At 37.1% G+C, this 16,425-nt stretch overlaps 1 protein-coding gene across 2 annotated transcripts; it reads right to left on the bottom strand.

The window, feature by feature from the left end:
- Positions 1-1,321: 1,321 nt before the first annotated feature.
- Positions 1,322-13,800, bottom strand: LOC112565188 (helicase POLQ-like). Of its 2 annotated transcripts, none has more exons than XM_025240520.1 (18): positions 13,558-13,707; positions 12,457-13,336; positions 11,906-12,084; positions 10,910-11,110; positions 10,221-10,299; positions 9,616-9,713; positions 9,220-9,327; positions 8,827-8,981; positions 8,074-8,313; positions 7,257-7,398; positions 6,855-6,959; positions 5,929-6,568; positions 5,590-5,747; positions 4,749-4,847; positions 4,377-4,550; positions 3,883-3,996; positions 2,834-2,968; positions 1,322-2,544 (listed from the first exon to the last, which is right to left on the bottom strand). In XM_025240520.1, exons 2-18 carry the CDS (start codon positions 13,328-13,330, stop codon positions 2,386-2,388), a joined length of 3,660 nt encoding a protein of 1,219 aa, XP_025096305.1. In that variant the 5' UTR covers positions 13,331-13,336; positions 13,558-13,707; the 3' UTR covers positions 1,322-2,385. The 2 variants fall into 2 exon arrangements, with proteins under 2 accessions (XP_025096305.1, XP_025096304.1); XM_025240519.1 differs by lacking the exon at positions 13,558-13,707 and adding an exon at positions 13,723-13,800 and having other exon boundaries at positions 1,323-2,544.
- Positions 13,801-16,425: the final 2,625 nt, after the last annotated feature.

Here is a 16,425-nt window from a genome sequence, read left to right as displayed (position 1 = left end):
AGATGAATGACATTCTCGCTGTTCATGCACCATTAGCATTGACATGTATTGATGGACTGATGTCTGTATGCCGAGACTCACTGATCTTGGCCTCTAGCGAAGTGATCCAATGTTAGTCTCGGCGAACCGTAACAAAGAATGTGAATAAACCGGAAGGTATGTCGTCTAATGCCTCGTTTTAGCAGTTAACTGGGAAAAAAAATCGTCTGCCAGCAGTCCAGGGATATTAGTTCGTGTTATCAGTAACTATAGCATTAGTAGCGTATTCTTAAAGGTTTGAACAAATATAGCAATAGTCCAATGTTGACCTTTCTTAACGCTGGTTAACTCGCTCGTCTTCATGACATTACACTTTGCACCAATGAAGAACATGTGAGCATCTTAACAACTAATATCTATCATTATTTATTCTACATTTGTTACTCCCCTCAATTGCAAGAAAAACATCCTGAGCTGACGTGTTCATACAAGATACTATAATTAACTCCCAAAATAGTGACAAATAGACCTAAAATGTTTCTCCTACTGGCTCCTTAAAGTGATCTGTAGGTCTCGTGGCTTTCTAGCTATAGTGTTACGGTTTGTGGGCGAGTTGTTCTCGCCAGTAACATACAAACATATTGGAACTGAGGGGCAAAATCCACAGACGTTAAATGACTTTTAACGTCTCTGCACAATCTCACTTTTGCCGGTGTTCAAGTACGCTTTAAGCAACTGCTCCCCTTTAGAGTGCAGTGCACATTTGAGAGCATATATGTAGCTTCATTATCCCCAGCCTTCTAGCGACACTGAAAAAATAAAAAAGAAGATAAATCCTAGTTAAATTCGAATAAACGGACGTTTTAGGATAATGAACAATTAAAAAAAAGCGCTTTTCACACTTACAGATTAAAAAAAAAAAGTACAAGTATATGTGTGTGCTCCTGTTTTGAGTCAATCAGTTGGTAGGTCCGTCCGTCCCTTGACTGGTACCAGTCGTTGGGTGCAGCACACGGACATACCCGGCAGCTGACAAGGCCCACCACTAATGTGGCATCTGTTTACAGGGCTGGCTACCTTGCCATGATGTAGCCTTAATTGCTGGCTTGGCATAAAACACAACCCCCAGCACCCAAACCTGTGCCTGGGGGTTAGTGAACACAAATCGTCCACAGGGATACGAGTTTACTCCACGTTCATAAGCCCAAGTCTTCCTCTGCCCATCGCAGCGTTGATCACTATTCAAGGTACCTTGAAGGACAGTCTTTAAAAGTGTATGTTCTCTGTAAGAGATCCGGAGGCTCCTCTGGCATTTGTTCTGGAATGTCTTAAGTATCCTCTTATTGGCATAGACAGTCACCGAGCACCACTGGTATATTCTTTTTATTTTCTGTCTTCATAATCTTGTCTTTCGGTAAAACACCCACATTTCGTTGTCTTTGTGTGCGTAACTTTATGTGGGTGCACGTTAACATGTGCGAATACCTGTCCATTTCTGGGATCGATGAATGTAGTCACTATATATCGATGGCACAGTCTTTGTTTTTATTATTCAGTACTTGAGATCGAAAGTGCATGCGTGTAATGCTCATTATCAAGTCCGTCGATTTAATATGGATATCTTTAATGGATATCAAACACTGTCAATGCAGCAAAGTCTTCATCATTGTACAAAGCACTATGTCTAGAGATCTGTTTTAAACGAATTGTAAAATGTCTAAATATAAATTATGTCTGCCCTTGGATATTAAAAATTATAATTTATATCATGCATTGCTTTCTTTAGTGAATGAAGGTTGTTTCTGATCTCTTTTCTGTGTGTATGTGTGTGGGAGATGAGAGAGAGCAAGACGATTTTGTATTTGTCTTCTTGTTATGGCAGTGCACATGGAATGAGTCACAATTAGAAGGTGTTTTCATGAGACCACGATAACAGCTACATGAAATATGACATTTATTCTGTTAATTATTTCTTAAATCATCAATGAATCTGAAATTACAAAAATCTATAAACAGTATACAAAAGAATTTCTGATCATTCCTAAAGAATATCACATCTCATCATAATGAAGCTTTAATTAACCCAAACTCCATTTTCATCAAAATTTTCATGGACAGTCATTCGTTCATGCTATGTTATTTGCATTTAGTTTTCACCCAACAGCAGTCTCTCACACCCACCCTACCAACCACCAGTTAAAAAAACAAAACAAAGCAAAACAAAATCCTAAAACCTACTACTAAATCTTACCTGTTTTATCACTATTACAGCCACAGAAACGTTATGTAGCCCATCTTATCCCATCTATCCCATGTTATACAGATAGATTCAATAAAAGTACAAGAGCGATAATCCAGCAGGATTGCTAGCTGTTTCCTTGAATTTCTGGGTTAGTGTTCTTGGTATTATCTGGTCTGAGGGACTCTGGTGTCTTCATTCTCTAGCGCCGTGACAGGATAGGCATTACTTATTCCCATTGAAGTGCTCTCTAGATTGAGAAGTGGTAAAGGCACAAGCTCCTGAACTTTCTCCAGCAAAGCTTCTGCTTTCTCCTCCAAAAGAACCTGTTGTTATTAGGTAAGGTAGGTTACACATATATATGTTACATGAGCAGACTACAAATTCCTTAAATCTTGCAATTCAGCCTTGAAAGTACTATGCCTCTTGTCCCTTCAGCTAGGACTGCCTTTATGCATCTATTCCTTAACATTTTCGAAGTATGTTTATTTAACGATGGAAATGTTTAATTGTCTCTCACACAAACTCATCCAGTCTTAACTATAAAAACCACAAATATCTGAATGCCCTAGGCATGTTCACTTCATAATATTATTCAAAAGCTCCAGAACACACCTTGGCAGCTGAGACAAGCTGACGAGCTGCTTTATGGGTCAGGAATTTCACTCGGGCCACAAGTTCTCGGGGATCCGCAGATGCCAGGGCTTGCTGTGTCTGATATCCAGCACTGTATAGCTGTTTAGCCCTTCCCTGTTACACATAAGTAACTTCTATATTGATGAGTTGAGATACTTTTGAAACCTAGTTTTTTTAGGACAAGTTATCAAAAACAGGAGACAAAATTGTTATGTCATTAAACAAGTAAGCTTAGACCATTTTCTGTTACTGATGTCATTCTTTGGCTTCAGAGTTATACTTGAGTAAACATCAATAATCACCTAGGTAACAAACTTGCATGAATAAGGAAGGATAATACTGTGTAAACACTTATCTCTGTTGACCATTTTAAAAAAATGATTGGCTTTGGAATAATATTATCTGCTGGAAAAACTTTAAAGGGCTCAGAATTATGCCACTAATATTGTCTTCTGTAGGCAAAAAAGTAGACCATACGACACCACTTCTCCACAAGTTTCACTGGAAGGCACTCCATGCTTGCATTAAATTACAGGAATGTATCACTGTGCTACTATTGTCTTCATTGCCTTGCCTCAGTATACTTGTCTGAGCTACTGACACCACCCAAATCTGTCTCCTTAGTTTGCTTGTCCTTCTCTTTGTGCCATATATCAGATGGGAGAAATTTAGCATTCATGTTTCTTGTATGTTTGACTGTCAATTCATTTATAGTATTTCATGTGCAGTGCACTTTAGCTCAAATTTACTTGGGGAAAGGGGTTTTACAAGTTCACTTATCATTATAGTCAACAATGATGTAACCCAGAAGATTAATTTGGTGTTTCATGAAGGAAGACTGCCTGTAAAAAAGATTCTAGATGGTTCCAAGTAGAATCATACATGTAAATATGACTGGCTACCAGAATCAACTTTCTTTACTTAAAAAACAAGCCTTTTTTTCAAAAGTAAGATTATTTCATACATTATAACATACAAAGGTCTCAGTATTTAAGTGCTAGAAAAATGAAATGATTTATTGATCTTACCAGTTTGATACCAGGTACTTCCATCAATGGAATAAGCTCCATACTAACACAGTATGCTAAATTTCGGACAAAATTTCCAAGAAGTTCTTGATAAGGCCAGAACTCAGGTAACTCCTGAATAAGGGACAAGAAAATGAAAGATTATTATAAGGCCTAACCACAAACTAGTAATAAAAATGCCTGAAATCTGTCATCATTATATTCCTAATGTAGCAACTCTTACTTGTATGAAATAAATGAGAGAAAGAAAATCTACTTTTTTCTGGAAATACTTATGTTCATGCAAGATGTATTTAGCATATGAGGTTGCTATAAAAAGTGAGACAGTTCAGTTAAAATTTTTCTAATTGAAACCATAAAGGCGCACATGCATGCATGCAGCCAACTAGTCCAAGATATCAGTTTAAAAAAAAATCACACGAAAAAAAACAACCAAATAATATTAATAATAATAAGTCAAATAGAATCCACTTTTATTTAAAACAAATATGTACCTGACAGAACCGGAGAACACAAGATGCAAAGCTAGCTGTTGAAGACAGCAGATTCTGGACAAAACCTCTTGGCTGCTGATATCGCTCAGCTACATCCCAAATGGAAACTTGTCGCCAGAGGTCATACAGCATTAGTGTAAGAAAAAACCGCTGTATGGTTAAGACATCAACTTTCTGCATGACAGAGGTAAAGAACCAATTATAACTTTAAACTGATAAAGTGATCCTTACTTAACTATGGATTTGCAAGATAAACAGAATTTCTTAAAGTAAATGTATTTTTTGAGTGCTACAAAATCTTAATGCAATTAAAAGTGTTTGTTAAGCCTGTTTAGTTAATATTTATTCATTTAGAGAAGAGTGTTCACTAACCTGTCGACATGCCTGTGCTGTAGCTTTTTTAATAAGGTAGCTTTCTGGTACTCCAATCAGATTGGCTACTTTTATTTCGTCTGGTGACAATCTGCTGTACTATAATTTAAAACAAAAAAAAAAAAACAAAAAAACAAAAGCAGTTTTCAGTATAACTGGTCCCTAACATGTATTAATTAATCTTCTTGGCACTGACCCCAAGAGGTACTCAGGTTTGGAACATGGTGTAAATAGCCTTAACCTTGAGCAGCACTATGTTGCACCAGAGATCAAAAGCAGGTACAAATGTTAAGTGCTTCTACATAAAATTATAAGCCCAAGATTGCTTATGGTAAACTGTTTTACATAAAATTTTGAGGGCAACAGTCAAGGTTTACATGAGTATTTTCACATAATTTTGCATACACCTACACTAGAATGCAAGAACATACGTACACACAACAAAACCCTAAATCCTAATTCTTAACTTCTCTATCCTTGGTTTCTGTCAAATATATTGATCATGGTTAAAATGTATTCTGTTTTTGTGTATGTGTGCATATGTGTTTTCAGCAAGAGTGAGAGAGAACTATTTATTTTATATATCTATATACACAGTCTGGTATTTTGAAGCATGGAAAGGACATAAACACATGTCCACAAACACATCACTTACATGAAAACACATCAAAATATATACTATTAAATAACTTGCATTATCTTTACATTCTATAGCTGCCCACTGCAGACAATAGGTGGAATCAAATTTAAATAATAGTAATAATGGGTATTTATAATATGCAGCACCATGACCAAGATAAATCACACTCACTGCAATATGGGAATAGATAAAATATAGTACCTGGTCAAGGTAGATCATCCAGTGAGGGGAAACATCTCTTGCCATCTCATAAGGTGTGACAAGAAACATCAAATGCAGATAGTTGACTAGCACAAGTGACTGTTCCCCGTGTTTGAGATCTTGGTACAATCGACCTCCACATTGTAAGTCCACAGAACCTATTAAAAAGTCATTTTTCTATTTGAATAACTATCTCAATAATAAGTATCTAGCTTTAATTGTCAAAGCTAAAAAAAAAGTGGTCTCAGAAGATAAAATTGTCGTGTAAATGTCTATCATGATAAATAGGATGCCGAATTTAACGATAGTGATGATGATGTTGATTGCTGATGTCTGTACCTTTGAAAGTTGCTTTTCCTAGCCCAGTGACCTCAATTACAAGATCACTTAATCTGGTTTGTTCAGCAACAATATTTATCTTTTTCTCAGCACATGGATCCTTCATCTTTGTTAGGTGTCCATCTTCATGACAAACTTGGTTGCTCTGTGAGTGCTTTGTGGTCTGAATGCCTAAAAAGCCAGAACCTGCAATGTCTAAGCCTGGCTCTAACACAGCATCCTGACTTTCTGACATCCTTTGCCTTTTGGCCTGAGCTGTCTCGCTTTGATCATCTCCTATTGGTTCACCAGCAGTTTTTCTTTCTTCTGGTGAATTCTGAAAACAAATGATTTCTTTGAGCAAGCACGGTGTCGAATTCTGGCTTTTTCTCATTGAACTCTGAGAAATGTCTTCTGGAGGAATATCACCAAGAACATTGGTTGGATTCAAGGCTGGTGTCTTTGTCTGATGCTCTGTTCCTTTCTTTCCTTGTGACCGCATGCACTGAGACACATTCTTCTGTATGACAAGACCCTCATCCAACAGATTTTGAAGAGCATTTCGTGTGGCCAGAGTAACATCTACACCCAGGGTCGAAGCTTGAATAGCAAGAAGAGACTGGCTGATAACCATTAGTATGCTCTCGATGGTGTTTACTATCTGTCAGTCACAAAAACAGGAAATAATTAGTTGGAAATAATATAGCAGCAATGAAATGAAAAAATAGAGAATATCTGCATGTAATTTAACATTTTTATACAGCTATATAAAAGTTTCTATAAATATTTGGTCCACCTGTTTGTGCAGGGACACTTGAATCTATCATCATCTTGAGTAACTGTCAGATGAACCGATGAACAGAAAAGTCAAGTTCACCATCTGATTGCCTCATAAATATATCAATATATAAATATATACAAGACCTTCTGAGCACCATCCAATTTACCTTCAGGCCAATAAGAGAGAGAATAAGACAGCGTAGTCCCTTCCCATTGTCACACATGAGGCTGCTGTGACATATGTCTTGTGGGCCTGACAACATTTCCAGAACCTAAAAAAAAACCCAGATTATGGCTATGATCATCACAGTAACCTTGCTAACTCAGTGAGTTACTACAGAAAGGATTTACAATCAAGACTCTTTGCTCTATCATAAAAAACATTAGAGCTTTTTTTTAATTTATGACAGACTCCACCAAAACACAGTCATTATTAGAAACTGAGTTAAGACTTTTAAATTGTGACGACCAAGAAATGATTTCTCCACTAAACCATCTTGTAATGTGCCCTTGCAGATACATCACCAATATAAACTTAAGATATCAGCTTGTGACTTAGCAAGAAATACCTTGGGCATGTCAGAATTCTTGGCAATAAGAATACTCTCTCCAGAGGAGTCTATTCCTGCTCTTCCTGCCCTGCCAGTCATCTGTTTATACTGGCTGTGCTTCATAAAGTCTGCTCCCACAAATGGGCTTCGAAGGATTACCCTGAACCATAAGAAGTCTTCAGCAAACACTTCAGAACACTTATAAAAACATCTATTATGAATAACTTAAAATGAAGCCAAAGGGTGGTGTTAACACTAGTGGTGTTAACATTACTTTTAAAACATAGAGGCTATTTTCTATGCAAAGATAAACACCAAATCAATTAGGTCAATACTAAATTAATTAAAGGTAAAGTTCCAAGTGGCTGTAAGAGCAGAGAAAGTGTACTTGGTTCATTGTAATCAGGGCATGACATGATAAAGGTGGAACTATCGCTCTCCTTCCCTAATCTGCATTTTATCTTATGCCAGACGCCCAGCTACTGCTGGACACAGGTAGTTATTCCACTAGCTAGCCATAGTGAGTTTCTGGCCCACAACTTCATGCATCAGCAAGGTGAACACAACACACTAACCCCAGAAGTTCCTTTATCACTTAGCATAGCTTTTATGATAAATGATCACAATTTTCAGACATAAAATCATCAGTGTCACTATGAGCAGCCATAATATCATTTGTAAATATGAGCTTTGTATTATACTTCCTTCTATGTGCTCAAGCAAGCCACTTGCAGATTTCTCTACTGCTCACAAACTTCAAACAGAAACTTTTCAGTAACAAAGATACAGTTTATCTGTCTTTGAACAGGAAACCTGGGACTGCTACCTGATTTACCTTTTTGCTGGTAAGTTCACTCCTGCAGCAAGTGTAGATGTGCATGTCAGAAGGCAAAGAATGCCATCAGAGTAAGCATTTTCAATGACACGTCTCTCATCAGTAGTAAGGCCACTGTGGTGATAAGCTAGCCCATAGGGGATGGTTCGACATAAAGTGGGGCAAACCTTGCCTCCTCCATCCATCTTGAGCTCTTGCAACAAGGCCCTGCGCTGTTCTTTATTAATGTCAGCATGCTTTCTGCAAGTCATACATGTGTAAGAGCATGAACAGTTTTTGTGAGAGAATGAAAAGCAAAACGCTATGAATACAGATATTTGAATTCCAAAACAAATGTTGTATTGCTATCTGAAAGGAATATAGTCTGACCATTTAGAAATCAGTTCTAGGAAGCTCAAAACAGTAAACAGTTGTGACAATGTACCTATAACTAGGTGACATATTAGTTAACTTTAGTGAGCTAAGCAGCTGAAAAATCTGCACCCAGAACATATATCTATGTTTGTGATGTATGGGATTAACATATTCAGCTAGAATTTATGATGCAAACACTGATACTGCATAGATTCAAAAGGACTTTGATGGTTTATGCAAACAATTTCCAAAGAAAGCTACTGTGTATGTGTAATATGGTGTAATCATAGATAATGAGTATATAATTATAGAAAGGCCACAAGCAATGGATAAATTCATGTTTAAAGGGCCAGTAACCTCATATTCATATAAGCTCAGACTAAACTTTACAGGACTTACTGATGGTGCTTGCGAATGAGTGTAGCTAGCATCTGGACCACATTTTCACAGTTCTTCTTGGTTGGGCAGAAGAGCAAGCAAGACTTATCAGGAATTATTTCTAGTACCAGGTCCAGCAGCTGGTCAGGGTCAACCTTTTTGGCATCTAGTGTTTGCTTCAAAATCACATGACACAGCAGACAGATAGCAAACTGAGAATAATAAGTAAACATTTCAATCATCAACATTCACATTATGGTTCTCATGAGAAATGAATGTTCCACCTCTTAACAGTAATTTTTATATCAACATGCCATATATTAAAATACTGAAGACAAAATATTCAGTTAATCTTGGGGGAAAAAATAAATATAAAAATAATTCTAGGGAAGATAATATTAAAAAGTGACATACAGTGAATGTGAGAAATCTGTCATGTTGAAGCCTGTCATCAGGTACTAAAGCAGTGTTGTCAACTTTGAACAAATTAACCTCCACCTTCACATACTCTGTCAAGGCAACCTGCAGATAAATAGGTTCAGTTTTAGATGTTCCTGCCCTACAATAACAAAATAAGAAGAAAACATGCTACATACAGATATCAACAATTACAATTTTTGTAACTGATCATTTGCCATTCAGATTTTGTAAACAGACTTTTATATTTTTTTTTTTTCCAAGCATGTTACCTACATCGTAGTAGTAGCTGTGAGGACTCATTCTACATGTTATTACAACTAAAAGAAGTCTGGTGAAAAAAGTCAACTTTCTTAGCCATAGGAAACAATCCTAATATGTTACACAAATTACCGGTCTAAAATCACTGCAAAAAACTTCTGCCTTCAAGAACTTGCAAAGATCTGCAATGTTGTTCAGGGTAGCACTCATCCCAATTATCTGTGGTGGTTCTAAATGACAAAGGCAACACACTGCCAAAAATAAGTATGTTTAAATATGTTTAATTCACAGATTTTTTTTCAAACAATGACAAGCTAGAAAGTATTAAATGTGAGTTAGTTTGTGGATAAAACTAGAAAAGCCTAAATATATTTACAATCAACGTGTCTAATTAGCTTCATGTTAAAAATAAAAGCAAAACCAAGTCAGCAATTTATGGTAGAGCATGCAAACATAAGCAACAGAGAGAAAGAGAAGAGAACATGTGAAGAAACAAGCGAGGAAAACTTGAATGTCATTAAGAAATTACGACAGGCAAGAGAACTAATTAAAGGTTGATGTGTAAATATTCTCCTTTTCTGAAAAAGTTTGAATGGACTTTGCTAAAAATCTTTAAAAGTGAAAATAAACATGCTGTCCACAGCATTCATAGTTTAATCATTATAACCAATTAAAACAGGATTTCAAGAAAAAAAGGTTCTTCATCAAATCTTTAGCTTATCATAAAGATTCCTTTCCATTTGTTCCATATAAAAGTTTCAGCAGTGTGGACTCCATTACAGCTCCTCTGCTTCCACCCTCTCCAATCATATGCAGCTGAAACAACAGAAACCTGAGAATAGTAAATAATCATATTATAAGGAGAAAAAAAAAATCAAACCTTGCTGGTTTAGTACTGCTACCAGCTTATAGTATTTAATGATTAAATGACACGTGACCAGTTTTATCAACCCCAATGAGCAATTGTAATTTAGAGAAGTATGCTCAGTTTGAAAGAAAATAAAGCAAATACTCAGTCACAAAACACATGGTGTATTGTAGAACAGATTAGCTAGATAGTGTACCATGAATTGATGTAGTAATAGTGAGTGCTTTGTAGATGCTGTAGTTACTATTCTTACTTATTATCAAAACAAAACGATGTGCATGAAGAAACAATATCTGCCAACTCATCTAGACCACCATGTGCATCATAAAACATATGCCATGCAGTGCAATTATAATATCGCTATAAACATGTACTCTCATCTGTCCAGTAATTACATTCCTAGCAAAAGTAGCATTTTGGGATGATTATAAACTACTGTACAAAAATAAAAACATGAAAATGAACAAAAGATGATAAAAAATTATCAAAGTGTAAACAAATAAAATAAACACTTATCTACATGTACATAGAAGATGCCTGTTTATAAATTTTACTCACCTCATCAACAACAACAAGCCCTATCTCATTTAAACGTTCAGCTTCCAGCAGACAGTTGACCAGTGACTGCCCTTTCTCTATAGTTGTGATGTACAGGCTGTGTTTGACTTGCCGTTTGGTTGGTGGGAATCGTCCTTTGCTACCTGCATACTCTTCTACAAGGAAGCCTAGTTCTGTTGCAAACTCTGAGAGAATACGCACCTGAACAGCAGAAATGATCAATGACAATGGAAGAATATACAGTAGCCCTCTACAATGTTAACTATGCACATCATTTGTCCTGGAATTATGATAAGAATTTATTTTCCAAGTGACAACAAGATAACAATGGCCACCCTTTTCTTGACAATCACTAATCACACACTTGCCATCACACCTAGGTGCACTACGTTTTATGCACCAATGTACAAAAGGATCTTCTCCTTGTGTGCACATTCATGGGCACAAATACACTCTTTTTTAATTGCGTTGATATTGAATGAGATAAACAGATGTAATGATAGCTTAATAAAACTTTGATAGTAAAATAATTATAGATCTCAAAATGTACTGCATATTTTTCACCACAAACAAAGAAGTTTACATCTATAATCATGAATTTTAAGTAAGCAGTCTCAAAACAGATTTGTTCAGCTTGTAATACTGAAACAATAAAGTGCATAAAAATTTGGAGGGATGGATGTACATGTCCCTGCTCCTGTGTATGCAAGCATGTGGTCATGTCCGTAAGACGTGCATCATCGTTAGATAGGTCTACTGTTCTCTGGTGGTAAAAGACAACAATTCTGTTTTGTTTACCCATCTAGGATGATTAGCACCTTAAACCCCTGTTATTTATTATTTATCATAAGGTGATAGTATTCAGGAGAAAGATAAGATATACCAATTATCTTTAAATGTCATCATCAGTTTGGTGGTAATGATAAACATCAGCTTAACATCAAATTAATGTTAATAAATAGATCTAAACTTTGTGGTAAAAATCATTTAACTTACCTTTTCCTGTACTATTGACACATATGGAAGGATCATTATAGCATCCTTCTTTCTGCACAACAGTTGTCTCAAAATGAGAATCTCAGCAACTAATGTTTTCCCACCACTTGTTGGCAATGTGTAGATAAGGTTACCTCCCTTGTAAACTGCTGGCAGTTGCAAACAATGCTCTTGCCATTCTAGACACACACACACAAAATACATATCATCAATTTTCAAATTTAAAGCAAGTGTATAGACAGAATATAAATATCCATTGTTTTTTTTATAAATATTTGGCCAATTTCATTCTTGTGACATACAATGTGTGAAGTAAAAGTATATTTTGTATAAATCGTCATATCAAAACCAGACTTTATAAAATCTTTACATTAGCTAATGGAAAGAACAATGTTATTTGTGTATTACAGTATGGCTGAACATGCTGAAATGAATATATTAACAATGTCCTATTTTATCACAGATAATACTTACAGATGATTTTTGTTTTAATTAACTGAAAACTTACAAGTAAAAGATATTCGATGTAGTTTTTAAAAAATTTTACATACCATACAACTTCATGATTTTGCGGTTAGTAGCTAGTAACTCTTGCACTTTAGTAGGGAGGCCAAAGAAGGGACCAACATCTTGGCTGGATATTTCACGCCTTATCTGAGAAGCTTCAAGCTGTGCCCTGGAAATGCTCTCATTTCTGAGTTCCTGCAGTGTATTTTGAAGAGGTTTGTCAGCAGTAGCATTTGTAAGCAATCTCTCTTTCATCCTGTTTTTCAGGCTTGTCAATGGATCAGACTGTATAAAAGGATTATGTGTTACTGCAGGTCTCGTGGAATCCAAAACAGCTGAGCTAGGACAGGCACAATCTGAGAAGTTACATTGGGATTGTTTATTTGCAGTGTTTATAAAGTCTTCTGAAGCACCTATGTGATTAGCAAAGACCGAATGATCAAACTCTTTGCCTGGTGGTGTCTGAATGTAGTCACTCTGGCCATCAGTTGACAGATCTGTCTGTCCCAGTGCTGAATCTTCAAATAAATCATCTTGGCTTGAAAGATCAAGCAGATTATCCTTATTGCATAACATTTCAGAGCTGACATTCAGTGGGCTAGATGTTCTTAATGTTTTAGACGATGAAACTGCACTTGAGTTTTTTGAAAGTGTTGATGTTCTGACAGATTTAGTATCAATCAGCACATCTTTCTTCAAGTTGAAATTGAACCTCTCCTGTAAATGAATCTCTTGCACTGACATGCAAGAGTCTGAGACACTTTTAGTCTGATACTCTCCATCTGTTTTGGCCAAATCAGCTGAGTGAATTCCAGACATATTTCTCTCAAATTCTTCAGCCACTGCTGACAGATTGACTTCTGCCATCCAGGCATCACTGTTGTTAAGGTCATCTGCAGATGCTGTTTCTATCTCCATTCCATTCTGAAAAAAAAAAAAAAAAATAAAAGATTGTGAGTACTATTGTACACATACAGCAACATGTACACATCTAGGTGCTACTTGTTCTGAACTTATCTTTAAGGATTCTGAAGACCCTGTGAATACATCCATTAGTTTTACAGAATGAAGTATATCATCATGTTTATTGCTTGAAAATATAGTCTTTGTTAGCTTTGTTTGTTTTTAGAACTGTCTCAAAGTACCGTTTGTCTCTTTGAATTTCAATTTCAATACTTCCTCCTGATTCGCGTCATGCTGATCCTACTTTTGACTGCGACGTTCTCTCCTTCATAGTGATCGTATTTTAATCCAGTTTAAGCCACATTCTCACTGTTAATTTGTAAAATTCACAGTGTTGTAGCACGGACCTGTGAGGTACACCCAAGTCAACGGTTGTAGACACTCTTCGCTGTTTTGAGATACCCGCCGTAAGGGAGAGAAGCCCTTGAGTATGAGAGAGAGAGAGAGTTAACTCGCTTGAAAAAGAGAAAAATGGCGCGGAATAAGACCATCGGCCTCTCAGACTTCTATGATTTCTACACCGAAGATTTCCTCGAGTTCGGTGGCAACGCAAATGGAGCTGAGACTACAGGCAAAAAGCGCCCGGAGTGTTCTGTGTTTATATATACAGTAACCCTACATTTGTTCTATCATCTGCTGTGTAGTCGGTTGCACTAACCGACAAAAGATTCCAGTAAGTCTTTTCATGTGTACGTACGCGCTACTCATATGCATTAATATATCATTGAATAGTTTCTTTGTGAAATTGTTAACACTTCTAAAAATTATGAAAGACTGCCAAAAAAATGCATGTGTCTGTGTCAGCCTGATATCCATACTTCGTTACAAAACTATAAATGTTAATTCAGAGTTAAAAATTTAAAGACTGCTTATTGTGTAAAGATTTATTTTATACCACATAAATATTATGAATATAACTTTTTTTTACAGAAATGTACAAGAAATACAGTAACAAGTAGGAAAGCAGAAAAAAGCAGAAGATGCTTTGTATGAAGGGAAGGATGATAAAGAAGTTCTCACTACAGTGAATCAAGATCACACCGATGCAGTTGATACTGATAATTTGGAAAGGAAGCATGAAGAATGCCGAAAAAGGATAGAAGAAGGGAAACAACAAATTAGTAACACCAAGAGGAGGGAGAAGAGATCGAAGGGGAATTTAGGGAGCATTCTTCAAGAATTAAAAGAAATCAGACAGTTCAGACAGTTTTCTGAAGAAGCTCAACAAATGTTTGATAGCTATAAAGGTAAGACGAAATACCAACGCACCTACACACACGCGCGCGCATTAGAAGGTACCGAACAATGTTCAGAACACGTAAATGGAGCGCGGGCACACACGCACAATTGAATGATACCGTACTTTAATTGTCACGTATCATGGCAACCACAAAACATGCGAACATAAGGGTATCGTGTCAGCCGACGCCAGCACACGGGAGAGATTGGTAAATTATAGTAATGGCAGAGTATTTGCATTATTATTGAGTGCCTTGATTACTATGCAAAGTTTACCAATTTAAGCAATTAACATCACGACTTTTTCCCTAGATTATTTCTTGCTGTAGAACCAAGAGACCCAGTCAGTTTTTCAGACCCGAATAGTAATGTTCTTTCGTTGCAACATCCTGCGCGTCTGAGAATCATTTTTTTCCTTCAGTTTTGTGTAGTTCTGCGTCCATTAGTTCGAAAGATCTTCCCTTTTTCTGCCAACAGCTGTTGCGATCTACAAACAGACGATCAGCTGCTATATTAGCTGCATGGAAACCAGTCTAGAAAAGTCGTTTATAGCAGCGATCTTCCTGCTGATAGGTTTTGTTGACGTAGCGGTCAACCTACTGACCATCATGGTCGTTCTGCGCACGCCCCAACTACGTTATAGTGACCAGTCGCAGGCCAACCTGTATGTGATTAGTCTGGCTGTATCAGACACTCTAGTCGGGTTCTCCTCTGCATGGTTTTCCGGAATGTATATATCGGAGACCAGGGCTATGATGGACAGCAGCTACGGTCTGTGCTTATCAGGCGCCCTTGTCACATCAATAGGCATGACAACTTCAACAATTACCCTCATTGTTATTTCTCTGGACCGCCTATTTTACATCGTTTACCCCTATTTCTACCAAAGAGTTATAAGCGATCGGCTAACAAAACGATTTATTATAGCAGTCTGGTGTTCATCCCTGACTGGCGCTAGCTTCTTTCTTTTCATGAGCAACAACTTTGAAACAAGTGGATGTAAACCGCTGACGGTGATGCTCACGGAAGACGTGAAGATCATTCTGACCGTCTCGATTATATTTCAGTTCCTGATGACTGGTGCGTGCTACCTGTGGATTGCTATTGTTGTCCGTAGTCAGCAGCGGAAAATACAGGCTACAAGCGTGCACAAACCGGCCATCGGCGATGTAAACTCGAAGGAATTCACAAAGTGTCTTAGTACAGCAAGAGAAAATGATAAATCGGTTACTCGAATTGCAGCAGCAGACACGGCTACACCAGATGTATCACATACCTCCCAGGGTCAACCACCTTCAGGTGTGGCTTGGAGTGGTGTTGACACGTTACATCCCAGTGCTGCCAGCAGCATTGCAAGCCCCAGCCTCACAGTCACATCAAGGCGCGAAGCATCAGCAGCTAATGTGTCAACTTCTGCATCACAAAATCGGACAAGTAAAACTGTTTCTGTTTACATGTTTTTCGCCATTAATACCGTGTTTTCTGTTTCGTGGATTCCACTCATCATCTCCATTTTCTTCGATAGAGGAAAAAGCAATGATGATAGAATTTCTTGCCTAGTGTTTTTGCCTGTTTATCTAAACTCCTTCCTCAACTTTTGTATTTACGCCTGGAAAAACATTGAGTATCGCAATGCTTATCGAAAAGTGTTGACTAATGTTTACAATTTCATGACTAGGAAATAATCCCTATCAAGACAAGACCAGGACGAGACATGTCAGCAGCTACTGTTTTACCTTCAACTTCGCAGAATCAGGCAAGAAAAACTTTGTTCCTGTGCATGTGACACTCAGCACACTGTTTTCTTTCTC

Source organism: Pomacea canaliculata, linkage group LG5 (genome assembly GCF_003073045.1).
Source record: "Pomacea canaliculata isolate SZHN2017 linkage group LG5, ASM307304v1, whole genome shotgun sequence".
NCBI classification, from domain to species: domain Eukaryota; kingdom Metazoa; phylum Mollusca; class Gastropoda; order Architaenioglossa; family Ampullariidae; genus Pomacea; species Pomacea canaliculata.
The sequence above is the reverse complement of the archived record's forward strand: the minus strand, read 5'-3'. Positions and strand labels throughout refer to the sequence as shown.